At 42.8% G+C, this 18,710-nt stretch overlaps 1 protein-coding gene across 4 annotated transcripts in view; it reads left to right on the forward strand.

Annotated features, from left to right (window-relative positions):
- DSCAM (DS cell adhesion molecule) overlaps positions 1-18,710 on the forward strand; it is a 724,602-nt gene that overhangs the window by 690,312 nt on the left and 15,580 nt on the right. For all 4 annotated transcript variants that reach the window (XM_087418066.1, XM_087418068.1, XM_087418065.1 and 1 more), the window contains 4 exons: positions 2,983-3,098; positions 6,505-6,654; positions 15,116-15,313; positions 16,645-16,947. In XM_087418066.1, coding sequence (XP_087274192.1) covers positions 2,983-3,098; positions 6,505-6,654; positions 15,116-15,313; positions 16,645-16,947 — 767 coding nt within the window. The remainder of the gene's footprint in view (positions 1-2,982; positions 3,099-6,504; positions 6,655-15,115; positions 15,314-16,644; positions 16,948-18,710) is intronic.

Genomic DNA, 18,710 nt, shown 5'->3' on the forward strand with positions numbered 1-18,710 from the left:
GAGTTTAAATTAGTTTAGCTTTGTTGATGTTCATATTTTTATACACAGAGTGAAAAAAAACAAAAACACCCACCCAACTGTTATAATGATATATGATCCTGAGAGCCCTACAGTTATTTTATACTTATAGAATGCCCCATATCATATTTTTGGGGGCGGGTGATGTGCAGGCATCTTCATTCGTTCCTTTCCACAACACCTAAGGAAGTATTAAGACTTAAAAGAGTTGTAGCAACTGCAAGTAATTTGTTGACTGAGCCCAGAAATACCATACTCTGTGAACCAGCGCCAGCTCTCCGTCATTTTAATCAGACAAGCAGATGGCAAATGGATGGTGGAAGATTATGTTTCAATAATAACTAACTAATATATTTAACATAATCCCATCTCATATAAAAGATGCGATTTTGCTTCCACAGTGAAAACATTCAGAATCCTTTTCCAGATCACCAATGAGATTGCTTCAAATAGCTTTTCTTTTTTTTTTTTTTTTGAAGGTTTGCTGCTGTTCTAATGACCAATTGTTATAATTTTGGAGAATCAGCCTTCATATAACAATAGATTATGAAATACGGAAGCAAAGATTAACATAAGGAAACAGTTTAGTTGGGACCTAATAACACTTTTAGAATGAGAAGGATATTATGGCCCCAAAGCAAAGCCTCAGGGACATGTCACTCAGCTCACATTGTATGTCCAAATAACACAGTTTATTCAACAACCTTCAACAAATGTTTATTGGGCACCTACCTTGGTCCACATACTGCTCCAAGTTCCAGGGATACACAGGGAACAGAACAGATGAAAATAGCCCCTATAGAGCCTATATGCTGGTGGGAGAGATGGATAAAAAACATATAAATCAATTAAATATATACTAGAGTATGAAGTGCTAAGGAAACAAAATTAGAGAATGAAGAGAGGAGGTGTGAAGAGTTCCCATAGCAAGGCCAACCCGGCTCCATTGAAAAGATGGAAGTGAGGCAGCGAGCCACGTGGGTATCTGGATATCAGGGGGCAGGAGGAGTGTGTTCTAAGCGAAGGGAGCAGGAAGTGCAAAGGGAGGGAGGAACAATTAGCCCGTGAATCTCAAGGTTCATGGGGCCGTGTTCTTGCCTTCCCGCTGCAGGTCCTGGCAGCGTACAATCCTTCCAGGAGGAGGGGGAGTTACCCTTCAGCTTTGATTGTCCTTGTTCATAAAGTTTAATCATATCCTCAGTCTTTGTACCAATAGCAGTGGTGCACACCAGTTATTTCGCTTGCTTCCTGTGTCAGTCTGCCAGCGCACCCCTTATTGTTCTTAAGGATAGCCTGCACTTGGGGTCATAGCTGTTTAACAGAGCGGCCTCTGGCTGCCTCATAACTATTCATGATGAGCAGAAGGAACTAGCTCACGCTGCTATTTTTGGTGCAAGGACAAGCCCGAGTCCCCAGTGAAGTTTCTAAACAGATCTTTCAGATATTCACAGAGGAATAGTTCCCCACACGTTTTTGTGAAAATAGACCTTGTCTAAGCATGACATGGCTGCAGCCCCCCAAGTAACCAAAATGCTCCTCAATTCATACAAGTGTTTGATCTTTGCTTTTTTTTGAACATAAATAAAGTGAGAACTTATTAATAATTGAAAAGAGTATACAGGCCATGAGAAAAATTCAGGCCGACACGTTTGAATTCGGGCTGTGCGTAATTAGCATGATCTAGCTACATAACCCAGTTACTCATCTGTGGAGCAAGAAATCTGGTTCAAGATCAAATCCTAAGTAGGAACGCTGCACCTTCCAGGAGCTGTCGTTTTCGTGAGGTGTTTTGTTTACACTCAATGAAGGAAGGGCCATTATAACGTATTCAGAATATTAACACAGATGTCAGTATGCAAACATCTATGGGGGTTCTCGAGTGAACTTCACCTTCAGATTATTCACGTTCCTTCAGCCACGAGGTTCAAGAGTGGACGAGTCCTCTGACAAGGAAGGATCTGGGACTCCTGGTGGATGCTTGGTTGGATCAAAAAGCATTTGAGCTGTAGTATGGATACCCTGTTTATTGTTCTCTATTAAAAGTAACTAACACCGAGGTAAATCATTGAGTGAACTAAGGCTCCAGAAATCTTTCTCAAAACAGATTTTGACAATCATTGAATTAGATTTATGGATGCCATAAATTATCACACTGACTGAATTATCTGAATGAGGGTGCTGCTTCTTAGAGAGTGTTTCAGTAAACATTTTAATCTACTCAATTCTTATAATTCTGTAAAGACCAAACAACATTCTTCTAATGTGGGTCACTAATTAAAGCCTTTATCAATTTTCTTGTGTTTTTGTGCAACATGAAGATTTTTTGTGCTACGGCCTGTAACTGAATTTGATTATACCATACAGTTTTACTACCTATTTTTATTTACTTTTGGAAGACAGCTTACTCTAAGAGTAATTTTCTGGTACACAAATTTTGAGATAAAATTCTTATCATAATTGCTTTTTTTGTATTCTAAAATGTAATATTGGTTAGGAAAACTAAACTAATGTGGGGAAAGCTAACAAGGTTTATGATTTGTTAGTAGAACAAATGACACCAGATATAAATACAAATCCATTAGTAAAACTCTCATCCATTGACGAGCCAGTGCACATGCTTCCTCCCTTGCCATTGTTGGAATATCTTACATCTGACAGATGAAAATGTTGTTTAAAAATCGCTTTTCTGGTTCACTTAGCTTTTACTCAGGAAATGAGAAATTCCAAAGGTTCTATCGTTATAGACAATTTGTATTTTCTGAACCTCCCAACTGACTGCTGAAATTTAATATTAACAAATATCATTTGAATGAAGGAAAACAAATCTCCTATCATGGGCTTTCCCCAGCCCTGATAAAACATTCACATAATTAGATAATAAACCAGGTTGGTGTTTAAGCATATGTTGGCATAGTGTAACACTGAACTGTATTTGTTAATGCATCCCCCTTATTTTATTCCCAGTAAGAATACCCGGACTTCAGATACATTGAGCAAGCAACAACAAACCCTGAGAATGCACATTGACATACCCAGGGCTCAGCTTCTGATTGAAGAGAGAGACACAATGGAGACCATTGGTAAGGTGCCCTGTTTATCGCTTTACACAATGTGGCTGCTACAGCCATGCCCTCTCAGCCCAAACCCCATTAGACGTGGGAACGTCTTGATGCTATGTGAGCAAGAAGTTAGAAGGTAGAGAATTGTTATGGAGGAAAATAATAAGTACTAGCAAATCTAGGGGAAATGAACTTATGTACATCTTAGAAGTCACCTGAGACAGGAGTTCCCCAGCTCTGATCCACACTGGGTCTTTCCTGGAGAGGTTATTGGTGCTGCTCCAAAGAATGAACACCTGTAATCAAATAAACCTAGAAGGGCCCCTTCTTGGAAGTCCACTCTGTGCTCTCCTCATCAGCTCCAATAAGGCCTTTGTTAAAGAAAACATTTAAACTCTCCTTAACACTTCACAGACAAATATCTTTACACAGGGTATCTTTTCTCCATCCCCCGGGACCCCATAAACATCCTGGACCAGTTTCCTTCACAGTGCTTTGGGAAACACCAGCTCCCTTTTCTCACAATTGCAAAACAGACACCTGGAGAGCTTTTGTGGCTTGTTCACCCAGAACCCTGGTGTCTTGACTCCTCCTAGGCTCTTTCCACTGGAAGTGCACCGTCCCCCACTGTCTTCCTAGATAGTCCTATTTATTCCAGAATCAGAGGCTTTATATTTTCATTGCAATAATGATTGGAGGAATAGCTAACATTTGTTGAGAGCCCTCTAAATGTCATGTACTTTTATAAGCTCTTTATATGAAATATGTAGTTTAACTCTCCCAATCAGCATAGGAAAAAGGCACTACTTTGTAACTGGGGCACTTAGACGTTCCACAGCTTGCAGATCTCACAGACATTTAGGAGCAGAACCAGGCAGGACCCCTGCCTGTCCGCCTGCTTCTCCTCAGGTGACTGGCCATCGCCAGTCACCGTATCATCGCCGCTTCCGTATCAGCAGGCTACCTCCCAGAATCCCTCACTTTAGAAGTACCACTGAGCTTTCTGGTAGCCATGGAAACAGACTCTGTGGCAGATTGCAAGCCTGCCTCTTTTCAAACTTCACTCTGTGTTTGTTCTGGAAGGTGTTTGCTGGCACTTGGTCCCAGGGCAACCCTTTCTTGTGATTTGACTAAAACTACCCAACTCCTGGCACATGCCCTAGGTACCTCCTGCCAGGAAGGCAGTGTAAATGGCCAGGCTGGCAGAACATCTCCATTGCCCCTTGCCCCTGCCCTACTTTTATTATGTTCTAACAAAACAGCAAAGACATCTTGACCTAATGGCTCCTGAATTCTAAGGCCTGGGCTGCCCTTCTGGATTCAAGTTTGGTCCGGGCGTAAGAGCACTTAGAGAAGGTCTGTCAAGTCCAATGTGGCCCTGGACCAACCAACTTCAATTAAATACCACCCATGTTGTATGAGGGTGCTCTACTCATCGTAGTATACACAGGATTTTGTTAGCTTGCTCACATCATGACAAGGCACCATGTTTTGTCTTTGATTATCTCTTCAGTAGTATATCTGCAGTCTCTTTTATTGAACTCAATAGACTGGACATAATTAAAACTAAAATTCCCTTTGAAACTTCGGTTTCAAAAATCAAAATGTACTTCCTTTGACCTTTTGGTTCAGGTATTTGCTAAATTTTTCTCACTGGACTTGTCAATAGTTCTACTTATGCCTGTTACAATAGATAGCCAGGTGGATCCTAGGAGTGGTGCATTGCTTCCCAGTAGCTAGTCATTGCTGGCCTCAAACCAGAGGAAGGTCTGCTCATCATTTCTGTAAGTAATAATGACCCTCAGCCAGAGATGCATCACAGTCTTCACAGGATCATCTATCACCAAGAGCCATCGACCTCCTGGTGATGCCTGACAACTGGTCGATGGAATTTTCTAATTATTGGGGAAGTAAAAATATGATGCCGTAAAATGCTCTGGGCTCTGACTATGAAAATCCAATATGAGATGGCCATTAATTTCTAGCCAGAATGAATAGTTAACCTCACAAACTGACAGGCACCTGAAATTCCCCATTAAAACTTTGTAACCTAGCCCCGCAGATAACCTGGTGTGTTCTTAACAGGGTTACATGTTAGAAACCACAACACATCAGTATTATTAATGAAAAGCCACTGTAGACGTCGGGCCTCTGATGCCAGGTCCAACTGTAAGAACCTGTCTCTGAGAAGGGCTGCCCTATTTGAGGGTCGAGTGAAGGCTGGGGGGCTGGACCCCCAAGCCAAACCCTAGCTTCTGCTACAGTACCAACCTGTGCTGCACCACACACTGGGATACTGGCAAACATCTTGGCAGTCTTTCCTCTATTTCTCTGCCAAGAAATTTTATTCTAACTTCAAGAGGCTTTCCTTTCCTGCCAGAGCCTGGGTAATTGGATTTTGTAAGGTTCGTTCTGTTCAGAGACTTTTTTGGGCACAGAAGTCTTGCTGTGTTGTTTATGACTTTCACATTACCATTCCGTGTCAAGGCACACTGAAGTGTGGTCCCAGCTGACTGATAAACTCATACAAACATCATCCCGGGCTGCAGTGCTTGAAAGTTTATGAAAAATCCATATATCCTAACGGAAGTTTCCTTTGGAGGAATAAAGCTCTTAAGAAAGTGTGAAAATTATCACAACAAAGTCATGAAAATCTTGAGACAACCAAATAATGACACAGAGCTCAACCAACGGCTCCTTCTCCAAGCACTAAAATCCTCCCAATTCGTCTGAAGCCAGGTTCCTGCTTCTCTAACCTTTAAGTGCCTACGCTAATAGGACTTTAGAAATCTGACAAGTGAGTTATTTTGAGAAGTCAATTAAGGGATATTCTAGAGTAATTAGAGCTCAGAAGAGGTGGGAAGAAAAGGAACATACCTCAAAAACTCTAAAATAGAGGAATCCATACGCTCTGAACTGGCCCTTCTTTTCTCCCCACCACCCCCCAACCCCAAACACTTGCCAAGTGCAGTCTGAGAGCTGACCCCAGTGTAGTCAACTGCAGTGGAGTTTTCCTAGCACTGCAAACAGATCTTATTTTCAATGGCAGCCCCATCACTGGGTGGTGCTGATGTGGCTGGCGATGTCTCAGGTGAGCTTTTGACAAACACATAAATCCAAAATTCTATTAAACGGACAGCTGCAACAAGCCTCCCCAAGTCAATGTTTGCTTAATGAGAAGAAACCAAGCCCCAAGGTAGACAAGTGACCCTTCTCTGCAGTCCTTCTCTTTAATCTTCCATTTTGGGCATTCTAGAATAATTCTAATGCAGTGCTTGAATTTTTAGCTGCTTTTGCTGCTGTAGATGAGGCTATTATTATTGTTGCTATTAACAATAACTCAAGTACCTAGAAGGGAAAAGGCCAGGGAGTCATTTAAGGGGGGATATAAACATATGTGGTTTTCTGTGTCCCTGCTGTGCTGTAGACGATCGCTCCACGGTCCTGTTGACGGATGCTGACTTTGGAGAGGCAGCTAAACAGAAGTCCCTGACGGTCACGCACACGGTTCACTACCAATCAGTGTCCCAGGCCACCGGGCCCTTAGTGGATGTTTCGGACGCTCGACCGGGAACGAGTGAGTGGTCAGACCTCACCTAAACTGTATGGGTGTTAGACCGGGAACGAGTGATAGTCAGACCTCACCTAAACTGTATGGGTGTTATCAGTGTGGAGGACACCTTAACGCTCTGTCCCTACCAAATGAAAACGTTTCAGCCCTATGCCTAAGAAACAAACAGGTGTGATAACTTCTTTAATTGGGACATTGAGTTTTTATTGTTTGATCTTAGCTATTATTAAAATTGTGTCAATTGAAGCCAATAACTTTTGGTATTGGTTTACTAGGAAAGTGCTAGAAATTTCTGGTCAATTTAGTTTTTTTTACTTAGATAATACAGGAAAGGGGAAGGTAATTAGTGTTAGTGGGTGTCTACTCTGTGCCAGGGTTGGAACAGAAAGATGATGTCGTATCTGTTATCTGTGCAACCACCCTGCAAGTTACCTACTTATAAAGCAGATATCACAGCCCTTATTTTACAGAGGAGAAAACAGCGTCTCAGGAAAGTCAGGTAAACAGCCCAAAGTTGTACACATAATATGTAGTGAAACCACAATTTAGCTGTAGATTGCCTGTCCTCAAAGCTTAATCTTTTCTCCTGAACACACTGTTTGGGAAAATTTATAGTTCTGGTTAATCTGAGGATTATATTTGGTTTAGTTATTAATATTTGCAACCATGATACATGGAAATTAATTACTGCAATGAAATTAAATCCCCTAACGTGTGTCTAGAGCTTATTAATTAGATATTCTTGTTCCTTCCTAGTTGAAATTGTTCCTAAATCTCTTTAAAGACTGAGAAATTGATGTCCCAATTATTATCTTTTTGGAAGCTTTGATGTCTAGCTTTTAAATCTTTAATCGCTCTCTTGGCAAAAATTTACATTCTTAGTATTATAATTATAAAAATAAATATTATACCATTAAAAGCTATTCTTCATAATTCCTGCCTTGGTAAGACATTTGCAAAATGCACTGAGCTTCATGAAGCAAACTGGTTGATTCCTAAATAACATTGTAATATGCAGGAAAACAGTTTTAACAATTATTGAAATTCACTTGAAAAATTGTTTTCAAGAACATGTTTAAAAAGTCTTTTATTTCTCCCTTCTGTCTAACCTCACCCCCTTCCTTCTTTGATGACATTAGCACATTCTGAAGATGTGAATGGGACATGAGCGAGAATTAGCTTTGTGAAGGGGTGTGTGAAGGAGAACCTTGCTCTTAACAATTGCTTCAAGGTCCTTGACATTCTCTCCAGCTGTTGGCTTTTCCATTGTGATCTGTCTGGTCCAGCTTCTGGCTACATTAGGACACTGCACAGATGGGTTTCTGAGCCACTCATTGCTATTAAATCAGGGAAGGATGATAATCCCAGGGGACTTTGATCGATGGATCCTTGACTTCAGCGTTCCTTTGTCCAGTCAACATGGAAATTAACGGAGGCATTCGCAGAATAGGAAAGAGACAGAAAAAATAGGACAGTTGCCCAAGATAGTGGTTCCCAATCTTTTGTGTGCATCAGAATCCCCCAGAGTGCCTGTTTAAAATACCCATTCCAGGGCTCCACCTGCAGAGATTCTGATCTACTTGGTCTAGGGCAGGGCCCAGGAATCTGTATTGTAACAGACATGCTGGGTGATTCTCATGCTGGTTATCTGGACCCCTCATTAAGAAACACTTCTCCAAGTGTTAGACACGTGTCATGTAGAATCCAGGAGGAAGTGTTCATCATACCTCTGCCTTTTTAGTGAATTGGTGCAGGATCCCTCAAGCTTGCCATGCTCACAGCACATCAGTTCTTTCTGCCAGATAAAAAGAAGGTGCATTTCCACCTCCCTTTCAGTGTCCAACAAAGAAATGCACAAAGGCTAGTGATAAATAGTCAAGATGGGAGGAGAGACAGTGAAACGAAACCACTGGGAACCTTCCAACTGCATGATCAGCCCCAGAATAAAGGGAAAGTTGGTTTGATGACATTCAAAATATCAACAGAGACATGAATCTCAGTTACAAGCAGAAACTATAGCCAGTGAGAGGTGAGTGACAGGCAAGAGACACCCGGGAGGGGCATATCTGTGTCTCCCATGGCTAGGATGTTGTAAGCATCATTGGGGACCTTTAAGAATTTGTTCATTCAGAGTCAAAACTATTTGTTAAGGTTTTACTTTACATATGGCCCAGTGCTCGATGATAGAGCTACATTGTAAGATGCAAAAAGACATTCATTTCATCTTAGTGGAGGAACTCAGACGTTTAAACAAGGAACTAAATTATTTTTTGTTTGTCAATAAGTACTAGGGAAAAAATAGAACACAATGATGTGATGGTGAGTCAATGAGAGTGTGGGGACTGTGAGAGGGCTAATTCAGATCTGAGTCTTTGGGGAAGACCTCCATTGAGGAGAAGCCGTGAACCAACGTCTGAGTCACAGCCAGGGACCAGCCTGCCAGGCAGAGGGAACAGGAGGGAAAAGCTCCTAAAGCATGTTGGGGACAGAAGCAGGACTGGCATGCAGCGAGCGATAGGGAATGTGGTAAAGGATGAGCCAGAGAAATAGCTGGCCTGGGTTTGTGGGGCCTCCCAGGCCATGGTCAGGCATTTGCATTTCATTCTGAGGGTGCTGGGATGCTGTCCCAGGGGGTTCCACCTGATGATCACATCCCATTGAAACAACTAGAGCTTGTAGAAGGATGCTTCTTTCATTTGGGATAAACTTCATTAAATAACGTTTACAAACATTACGCAAATCTACTCAAATCCATGCATCAGTCTCTAGTTCCAAAAAAAAAAAAAAAAATGGTTATTCATTTAGTGTCTCCAGAACAATCTCTATGGTAAAAGATCTTTGGGATCACTTTTCATTAAATATTTCCCCAAAACCACATTGTGAGGGACTAAGAGCGTTGCATTTTTTATTTGGAAGTAGAAATTGTGAGTGACGGGCCCCCAGCAGATTACTGCAGGAAGCTATAGCTGTGAGCTTTCTGAAGCCCAGCCCACTGCTTGCTTCTTGTACCCTACAGCTTGTCACCTTGGCCCACATGTTACATCTATGTCATCTCAGTCCCCTGGAGCAGGTTCTTCTCACTGCGGTCTGGCATATTTACAGAGACTCATTTATAGTCTATTGCCTCAACCACAAAAGACATTATTGTTCTATTCTTGTTATGTTAGGACTGTGTTGTCATTGTAGGAATTCTTTAGTTTTAAGAAGAGCATGTAAAATGTATTGTTTGCACACTACAATGACTGCATCATAGAAGTTATGTTTCTAAGCGTTTTATTGGTTCACCAAAGAATTGCAACAAATTCTTAGTGTGAGGATGGGAGAAATTGCAACGATTTGCTATTTATCTCTTTCAGCCCGTGAAAACACATGCCTTGGCTGTGTCTGCAGCTCTCTTCACTTCCCTGTCTCTCCTGTGGGTTAGGATACACTTGAGAATGGGAACTTTATTCATGTCAATATCCCCAGCTCCAGCCACAGGTTCCAGCACACAGGAGGCATTCAGTAAATATATTTAAGTAGCTATTAACTGTCTAGTTCTGAAATCAGAGTAAAGGGGATGGAAAACAAAGGATGTTTAGTATTTTAAACAAGACTTGGGCCATCCCTTTTTGCCTCTCTTTATTCTCCATTTCCTGAGACATCTAATTGGCTGGGTGTATGTACTGTGCCCTCACCCCATTAGAAGTGTCCCTTTTAATACATACACATCTCCACCCAGCACACTGCAGAGACTTACTGATGAGATCATTACCTAGGAGAACTTAAATAAACTTTGTGTGTGTGTGTGTGTGAGGAAGATTAGCCCTGAGCTAACACCCATGGCCATCTTCCTCTACTTTATACGTGGGACTCCTGCCACAGCATGGCTTGGTAAGCGATACATTGGTCTGCACCTGGGATCTGAACCTGCGAACCCCGGGCGACAGAAGGGAGCACACGAACTTAACCACTGTGCCACTGGGCTGGCCCCTTAAATCAACTATTTAAACTTACAAAATGTGTGAGGATATGAAGACATGTCAAGTGATAAGTATTAGACTTGACCTATTGGGGGTTTTTCTTGTCATATTTACCTGTAAGTCATCCATTCATTCATTATTAATTCACTCATGCAAAGCACATTAACCAAGCACCCCTGATACATGTAGGCATAGACGGGGAGATGAATAGGACACAGCTCTCATCCTCACCAGCTCTACTTTTTAGCTCCTTTCTGCATCATAAGCATCCTCCAGCATCCAGTTTTATGAGTTTTAATGGGTGTTTTTGTGCCAAACCCTCTAAATTGAGTTTCTAGCCTTCCTGATCAACCAGCTCGCCCACCACCATCTTCCCAATGAACAGGATGTGCTCCATCTCTTGCCAAGTGTTTGTCACTCAGGAGTCGTGGGCCCTGAGATCTATTGAGTCCTCCCATGTGCCCACGGCTCACCCACGTCTCACAATGGCTCTAAAGGTGGGCGGTGTTATCGCCCCAGTCTCAGAAATGAGGGAAATGGGCACAGCCAGCGAGCAGTGAAACTGGATCAAACTCAGGCAACCTAACTCCACAGCCCCCACTCTCAACTCCTTCATGTTGCCATTAAGTAGAGATGCTGCTTCTTGAAGGAAATCTAGAGACTAAATGGACTTCACACATATAATAAATAAGAACAGCTTACAACATGATTTGAATCTTTTTTGTTGAGACTGAGAAAAATGCACCCTCTATCACCCAGGATGGTATTAGATATAACACTGGGAGAAAATATCTGATGTGGGTGAGGGTTGATAAATATTTGTTCATTAAATGATAGGAATGTTCAGGCTTACCAGTTTCATCCTCCTTATGAGACAACTCATAAATTCATCAAGTAAAGCTGGGGCCTCAGCATCTACAAGATATGAAAACCAATAGCAGGGAATAAAAGCAGATTAATACCACGATCACAGTGCACATGACATCTTTTATAACCCTATTATCCACAAAATCCTCTCTTATCCCAAATTCAGGATAATTAAAATAATTTGATTCAATGGGCAGAAGCTTAATTCATGTTCAGACCCAGTATTGAAAGGCCAAGAATTATTTATATCACTTCCCCCCTAATTCATTGGCTGTTTAGCAGGCATGATGCCTCATCACTAAGTTTTATTTATGTTAGAATGTTGGGAAACCAGATAAAATATTTTCCATGCCAGGGCAGGGAATCCCAACGTGTATTTGGTTAGTAGATTAGCTAGTAAGATCTACAAAGGAAGCTACTGCATGGAATCCACGTAAAATTTTTGATTCTGCTGCTATTGCAGGAACAATCATACAGAAGAGTTCCGTTCAGGTACAAAATGGCTCCAAAAACCTGATTATTAAAAAAATGTGTCAAGTACCCCAGTATGCTACCTACTGAGACAATTTCGCCTCTAGGATGCTTGCTTAGAGCAGAACAGAACGGCAGGCTGTGGTTCAAGGAAAGTAATACCATGACCTATATTTCCAGCATTATCAGGCCACTGGTAAAACTGTTCTCATCTAGGAAAAAGGGTGATGAACAAAATTAAGGTGAAAAGAGTTCTGGCTTTGAGTAGAGGCTAACACGTGCAACTTGACCATGGAGCTTTCCAAATAGGGTGATCTAGGTGAGAGAAGGGGCTATGGGTGTAAAGGGCTCCGCCTCACCGTTGATGGGTGAAGGAAATGCAGGTGAGGGTTTGGGGGGGTTGAGGAAATTGTGTCTTTGAAGTGGGATTATCAAACTGACCCCATCCCCGACAAGCATCCATGCCAGGGGTAAGCCTGATCCACAGCTGTAGTTGTAAGAAACTTAAAGAAGAATAAAAACGAGAGCCCTCAAAACTTATATAAGGGATTGGGTAATTTTCTGGAAAAGATTCATTAGCATTTAAATAACAAGCTCCACTTATCAAGTCGATAGTGCCTGGAAGACATTTAGCCTCCTACCCAGGAGAATGTTTTTCTATTGCTTTGAGGACCTCTCTCCCAGCATTTCAGTGGAGATACACAATTATCATTCATACCTTGCTGTCCAGAGAGCTTGTCTCTCCAGCATAACTCATTTGCATTCTAATCAAGGCAAAAAAAATCTTCCAATAAAGTCTTCTGCAGAATTTTGCAAGTAAAGGATGAAATGTGTCTTAAAATCAATGTCCCAGAGAATATGCACCAAGACACAGTATTTTGATGACCCAGAAAATCTTAAAATATATTGATTTGGCTGCCATCTTAATGCTTCTCTCTAGCATTGTAGAATGATGGATTAGGTTCAAAGTCCGATAACCAGAAATTGCAAAGAGGAAAATGCTCCATTTAAAAATAAAGTCATTTCACCACTTTCAAGTGTTTCCCATGACCCATGGCTCCCATGACCCATGCCTCCCATGACCCAACATGGAATTATAAATGAGCCAGTGTCATGCAGGCACTGTACTAGACACTGAGACGTCCAGGGTGAGGACGTGTATGGTCAAGTAATGGGCAATCTCTGAACTGAAAGGTGGAGTCTTGGGCTCCATTTTCGTCACTTAATAGCTATGCCCCTTCTCCTCACTGAGCCTCTCTGATCTTCCACTGCCTCATCCATAAAGTGACGCTGGGCTATATGTATCAATCCAGGGAACTATGTGTGTCAGGGGTTACAGCAGGCTCTCTGGGTGGATGCAAGACTGAACACTCTTGCCCCTGCCCTGGACAGACTTCCAGGCCCATGAGAGCACATGAATAAGTCGGGGTAATAATGCCACAGGTTGGCCCTTTTGGTTTTGTTCCTTTGAAACTGCTCCATTAGTGGTGAGCAGTGAAGAGAGACTGCTGTGTTTTGTAGTGGCCAGACCATTTTGAAATATAACTGCATAAAATTCCTCTTTGAGAAGCAAAGAATTCAAAGGTAGAAAAGGCCCATCTAGGACTTTATGTTGCCTTTAGGCTGGAGCCCCAGAAAAATCATTCCAGGTAACTATGCCTCTCCCCTTTTCCAGAGAATTCCAGAAAAGGCAATATTGAGGTCCACTCCTGTGTCCAATGTTCTGTGCTCTTAGAACATCTTTGTTCTTAGCTCACCAAAGAGTTGAGCTAGGAACTCGGTCCACTCCATTGGCTTGCTGCCTTCAATTCCAAATTTAGAGAAAATGAAACCCATCTGGCACCAGCCCATGCATTCATAAACTCTGTGATTTTGAGGATGGTAGACATGTAAAATCCAGATACTCATTAATCCTTTGTTCTCCATGTAGCATAATCCAAGTCTTTGTCAAAATTCAGACAATTCCATTGAAGAGATATGCTATCATATGCAAAGGTTTAAGAGAGTGTTAACGACAAAAAGATATCCCGGGGCCGGCCCTGTGGCTTAGCAGTTAAGTGCGCGCGCTCCGCTACTGGCGACCCGGGGTTCGGATCCCGGGCGCGCACCAACGCACCGCTTCTCCGGCCTGATGTTAGCTCAGAGCCGGTCTTCCTCAGCAAAAAGAGGATGATTAGCACGGATGTTAGCTCAGGGCTGATCTTCCTCACAAAAAAAAAAAAAAAGATACCGTCCCTCTGCTCTAGGAACTTGCAATTTAGTTGCTGCACAAAACAGTCACAGTTGAGGCAATGAGTAAATACAAGACAACAATAAAACAGGAGACGTGTGTTAGTTTCCTAGCACTGCTATAGCAACGTGGGTGGCTGAAAAGGACAGAAATTCATTGTTTCACAGTTCTGGAGGCTAAAAGTCCAAAATCAAGGTGTCAACATCCTCTGAAACCTGTAGGGGAGGATCCTTCTTTGCCTCTTCCTAGTGTCTGGTGGTTGCCAATGATCTTTGATGTTCCTTGGCTTGCAACTATTGCACTCTGCCTCCGTTGTCCCATGGTCTTCTGCCCTCCTGTGTCTGTCTTCTCTTCTTATAAGGACACCAGTCATGCTGGATTAAGGGCCCACCCTACTGCAGTCTGACTTCATCTTAACTAATTACATCTGCAATGACCCTATTTCCAAATCAGATCGCATTCTGAGATCCTGGGGATTAGGACATGGATATATCTTTTGTAGGGGCAGGATTCACCCCACAACAACACCTCAAGGTAGGAGAACTATAGAAAGGAAGCCACGTTAGAGCATATTTAGCCGAGCCGCCTCCTTTTACAGAAGGTAAACTTCTCAGGAAGTTTAAATGATGTCCATCAGGTCATGAAACTATTAATGGCCAAGAGCAAGACTCTAATCCGCAACTCCCGAGTCCAAATCTAATGTTCTTTTCCCTACAGGGATTTTTAAAATGCTTTAGTATCACATAAATGTTTCAGGCCATAAGGGAAAGGAAATGAGTACTCGGGACAGGGGCAGTCAGGGAGGGCTTCCCGGAAGCATGAGCCCTGGGACAGGGTGGGTGGTAGGGCTAGGTCAAGAGAACTGCGCTCAACACCTTGATCACAGATGACTATACTCCTAGAAACAGAGACAGACATTATTGCTGGCTCTTCACAGATCCCACCACCAGGAGGAATGCAAAGACTGGGCCCACAGCAAGAAACCGTTACGCCAGCCAGTGGACCCTCAACAGACCCCACCCCACCATTTCAGCACATACCCTCACCACAGACTGGAGGCTGCCGACGCCCAGGGCTGCAGGATCGATGGACAAGGAGAGTGACAGTTACAGTGTCAGCCCCTCACAAGACACAGGTAGGGGCCTCACACCTCCTCCTCCACCCAGGATGAGCACGACCCACACCATGAGCTCCATGGTCTTCTACTTATTCTCTTTCAAGATCACTTTCAAATTGTTAGGCTATTTACCTAACAGGTACAAGTACAGCTGTATGCATTGACAACATCTGGGGCCCAGTGAATTCTACAAAACAGAACCAAAAAACATCTATTTTGCAGATATCCTGAATCTCAGACTCGTGCTGCTCTCTCCTTTTAGTTCCTACCCCTACCAAGAGAAATACAGATATTTTTAAATTTTCACCCACGTGATTGCAATAATTCCTTATTATACTCTGAGGGCGTCTGACCCACTACCATCTCCAGGATTAAGACACTGCACTTGAAGTTACATGACAAGGTCACAGCACCCTCTACAGGGAACCTAGGCTGATCTGTTTGACAGTTAAAAGAGTTGATTATAAAGTAAGTCAGCCAGTAGGATTTCACTTCTGAGAAAAGACAGGGCCTAAGAATAGCACCAAGTTGCCCACCCCCCCATCTTAAATTTTGAAAAGAAATTATATCTAAACCTAATAGCTGTGGGAAATTTTAATACTCATTTTCTTTTGTTCTGGATGATACACTTCAAAAATAGTGTTCCAAAGGTGGAGTGTCACCATGTACATTTATTTTTATGGCTGTTATTTCTCTTAGAAGAATCTCAGAGTTCCACAGAGATGTTTCCAAAATTTTTAGTGGGCTTAAAATGCAGAGATTCCTCTGGCCAAGATGCACCTCTTTTCGTCCAGGGGGGTTTTCTAGTCCCTATAAAGGGTGGCAAATGCAAAGGATGAGTCCAGGCATCAGGAACAGTTCTGCCCAGTGGCCGATTTCCATGCAAAGTCACATCTTCATTTCGAACCATCATCACAGCTTCTGTGGCCGGAGGAGCTGAACCACAGAGCTTCAATCATTCATGCCAATTAAAGAGTCCACAGTACAGATGGATTTGCAAGTCAGAGCAGGGAGGGGAGACACTGCAGTTCATTGATGCTGCATTCCTAATTGTTTTCACTAAAAGTAGAATTTTTTAAGGGGGATGCATTACTGATTTGTAGAAATGTCCCAGGCTGGGGACATCTGAGTACAGCGATTCAGTTGAAACAAATTTCCCTGAGCTGACTTTGCTGAGGCTTATGAAGCTGGCCTCAGGGTGACAAAGGCAGTCCTCAGACAAAGACCCAGGATTCCTACCAGGTTGTCCTGTGATCTGGGAGAATTAGCCACAAGCCAGAGAGGGCCATGCAGTCGGTGCAAACTTACAGTGATAATTCGCCCATCTTGTTTTCTCTTCCACATGACAGATCGGGCACGAAGCAGCATGGTCTCCACAGAAAGTGCCTCCTCCACTTATGAAGAACTGGCCAGGGCCTACGAGCACGCCAAGATGGAAGAACAATTGAGGCACGCCAAGTTCACCATCACAGAGTGCTTCATATCAGACACATCATCCGAACAGTTGACGGCAGGGACAAATGAGTACACAGACAGTCTGACCTCCAGCACCCCTTCAGAATCGGGGATCTGCAGATTCACTGCATCTCCCCCTAAACCTCAGGATGGAGGACGCGTGATGAACATGGCGGTTCCAAAGGCACATCGGCCAGGTGAGAAAGTAAATGCGCGGACTGTTGTTTGGGAAGGCTCATCTTCCTAATTCACACTCATCTATGATGAAGGCCCTCCTTGGTGGTTAGACTGGGTGTTCTGTGTATCGATTGCTGCATAATGAGCCACCCCAAAGTTTAATGCCTTGAAAAACAGCAATCATTTATTTTGTTTATGAATCTGAAATTTTGTCAGGGCTTGGTGGGGACAGCTCATCTCTGTTCCAGCAGTGTCAGCTGGGAGGGCTCAATTAAGGCTGGAGGATCCACTTACAAAATGGCTGGCTCACCTGGCGAGTTAGTGCTGGCTCTGTCCTCCCTATGGAGGTGTCTCCACAAGGTGTCTTGGGCTTCCTTATGTCACGGTGGCTCCATTCTAAGAGCCAGTGTCCCAAGAGACAGACAGTGGAAACAGCCAGTTCGTTAAGGCTGAGTCTAGAAAATAACACATCACTTCTGCCATAGTCTATTGTTGAAGCAGTCACAGGGCCCAAGAAGCTCAGATTCAAGAGGAGACCCCCACCACTTGTTGAGAGAAGTATCAAAAATATGGGGCTTATGTTTTAAAACTGCTGTGCTGAGGGCCTTCGAAGGGAGAGAAGTCTTACCAGTGAGCCAATGCTCAGGACTTGGCTTTACTGAGTTACCCAAAGTGACAGTAACTGACTAACATTAGGTCAGCTCGTAGTTTAGTCTTTGCCTTGAGCGTGTGACTGCAGTCTGGCTGTGTGGATGGGAGCTGTAAACTCTGCATGGACTGGCAGGTCATGTAAGTGAGTGAAGAGGCTAGGAAACAGGATAAAAGAGGATGATTCGGGCATGGACAATTTAAGAATTCACCAACTGTCTAGAGGGAAAAGACTCTAGTGAGCTCCCGCCAACTGAACACAAGTGGAAATGGGGGCCTCATATGAGGGGGTTTCCTAAGAGAAGCTAGAAATCTTGACTCTGTGTGGAGACTCACAGTTTTTAAGTGTCAGCTCACACATTTGCAAACCATTGTGCAGGGCAAATAAGACAAATTTTTAGACTAAATCCAAATCACAGCAGCCAGTTGTAGTCCTCATCTGAAGAATCATTTTTTCCTTTTCACCCTCAAATAGCTGCCTGTAAACTTTCCTTCGTGGACTGGCCTATCTGTTCTTGTTGAATCCAGTTTTATTTCTCTTTTTCCCATTTCCTGAACCATTATACTGATTCTATTTCAAACATTTATCTTCATTTTTAAATTACTGCAATTCCCTTGGGTTTTATGGCATAAGGCCTAGCTGAAATGAGCCTTATAAATGCATAAAAATATATAAAATAAGAATCATCTATCCAGCAACTAATCTTCCAGACTGAGTCAAGACTCATGCCAGCTTACAATAAAGAATGATGGCTTCATTTATTTTCACTCTGTCTACCTCCTCAGGGAGAAGACAAGCTGTTATTTGTGGGTGTTTTTATTTCAAGTATTTTTTGTTGTTGGCATTTATTTGAAAGGCAAATGCAGGAAAATGTAAGATAAATGACATGGCTTTTTGTGGCTTTACAGCCTGCGGATGAGGAAGACAGGAGACAAGAAAATGAGCCTGTGCGCATGTTGTTTACCTCTGCTGGGCTTCAGTTGCCCCATCTGTAAAATGGGCATAACATTGGTGGCTAGCATATGGGGTTTGTGTAAGACGTATGTAGCATGATACAGATAAAGCAGAGGTTAGCAGAGAATGGGTCAGCAACATTATTTGTTTCTGTTGTTGCTTTGATGATGCTATTGTTAG

This window comes from Ceratotherium simum, chromosome 27 (assembly GCF_057802395.1).
Source record: "Ceratotherium simum simum isolate JZ-2026a chromosome 27, ASM5780239v1, whole genome shotgun sequence".
Lineage (NCBI taxonomy): Eukaryota > Metazoa > Chordata > Mammalia > Perissodactyla > Rhinocerotidae > Ceratotherium > Ceratotherium simum.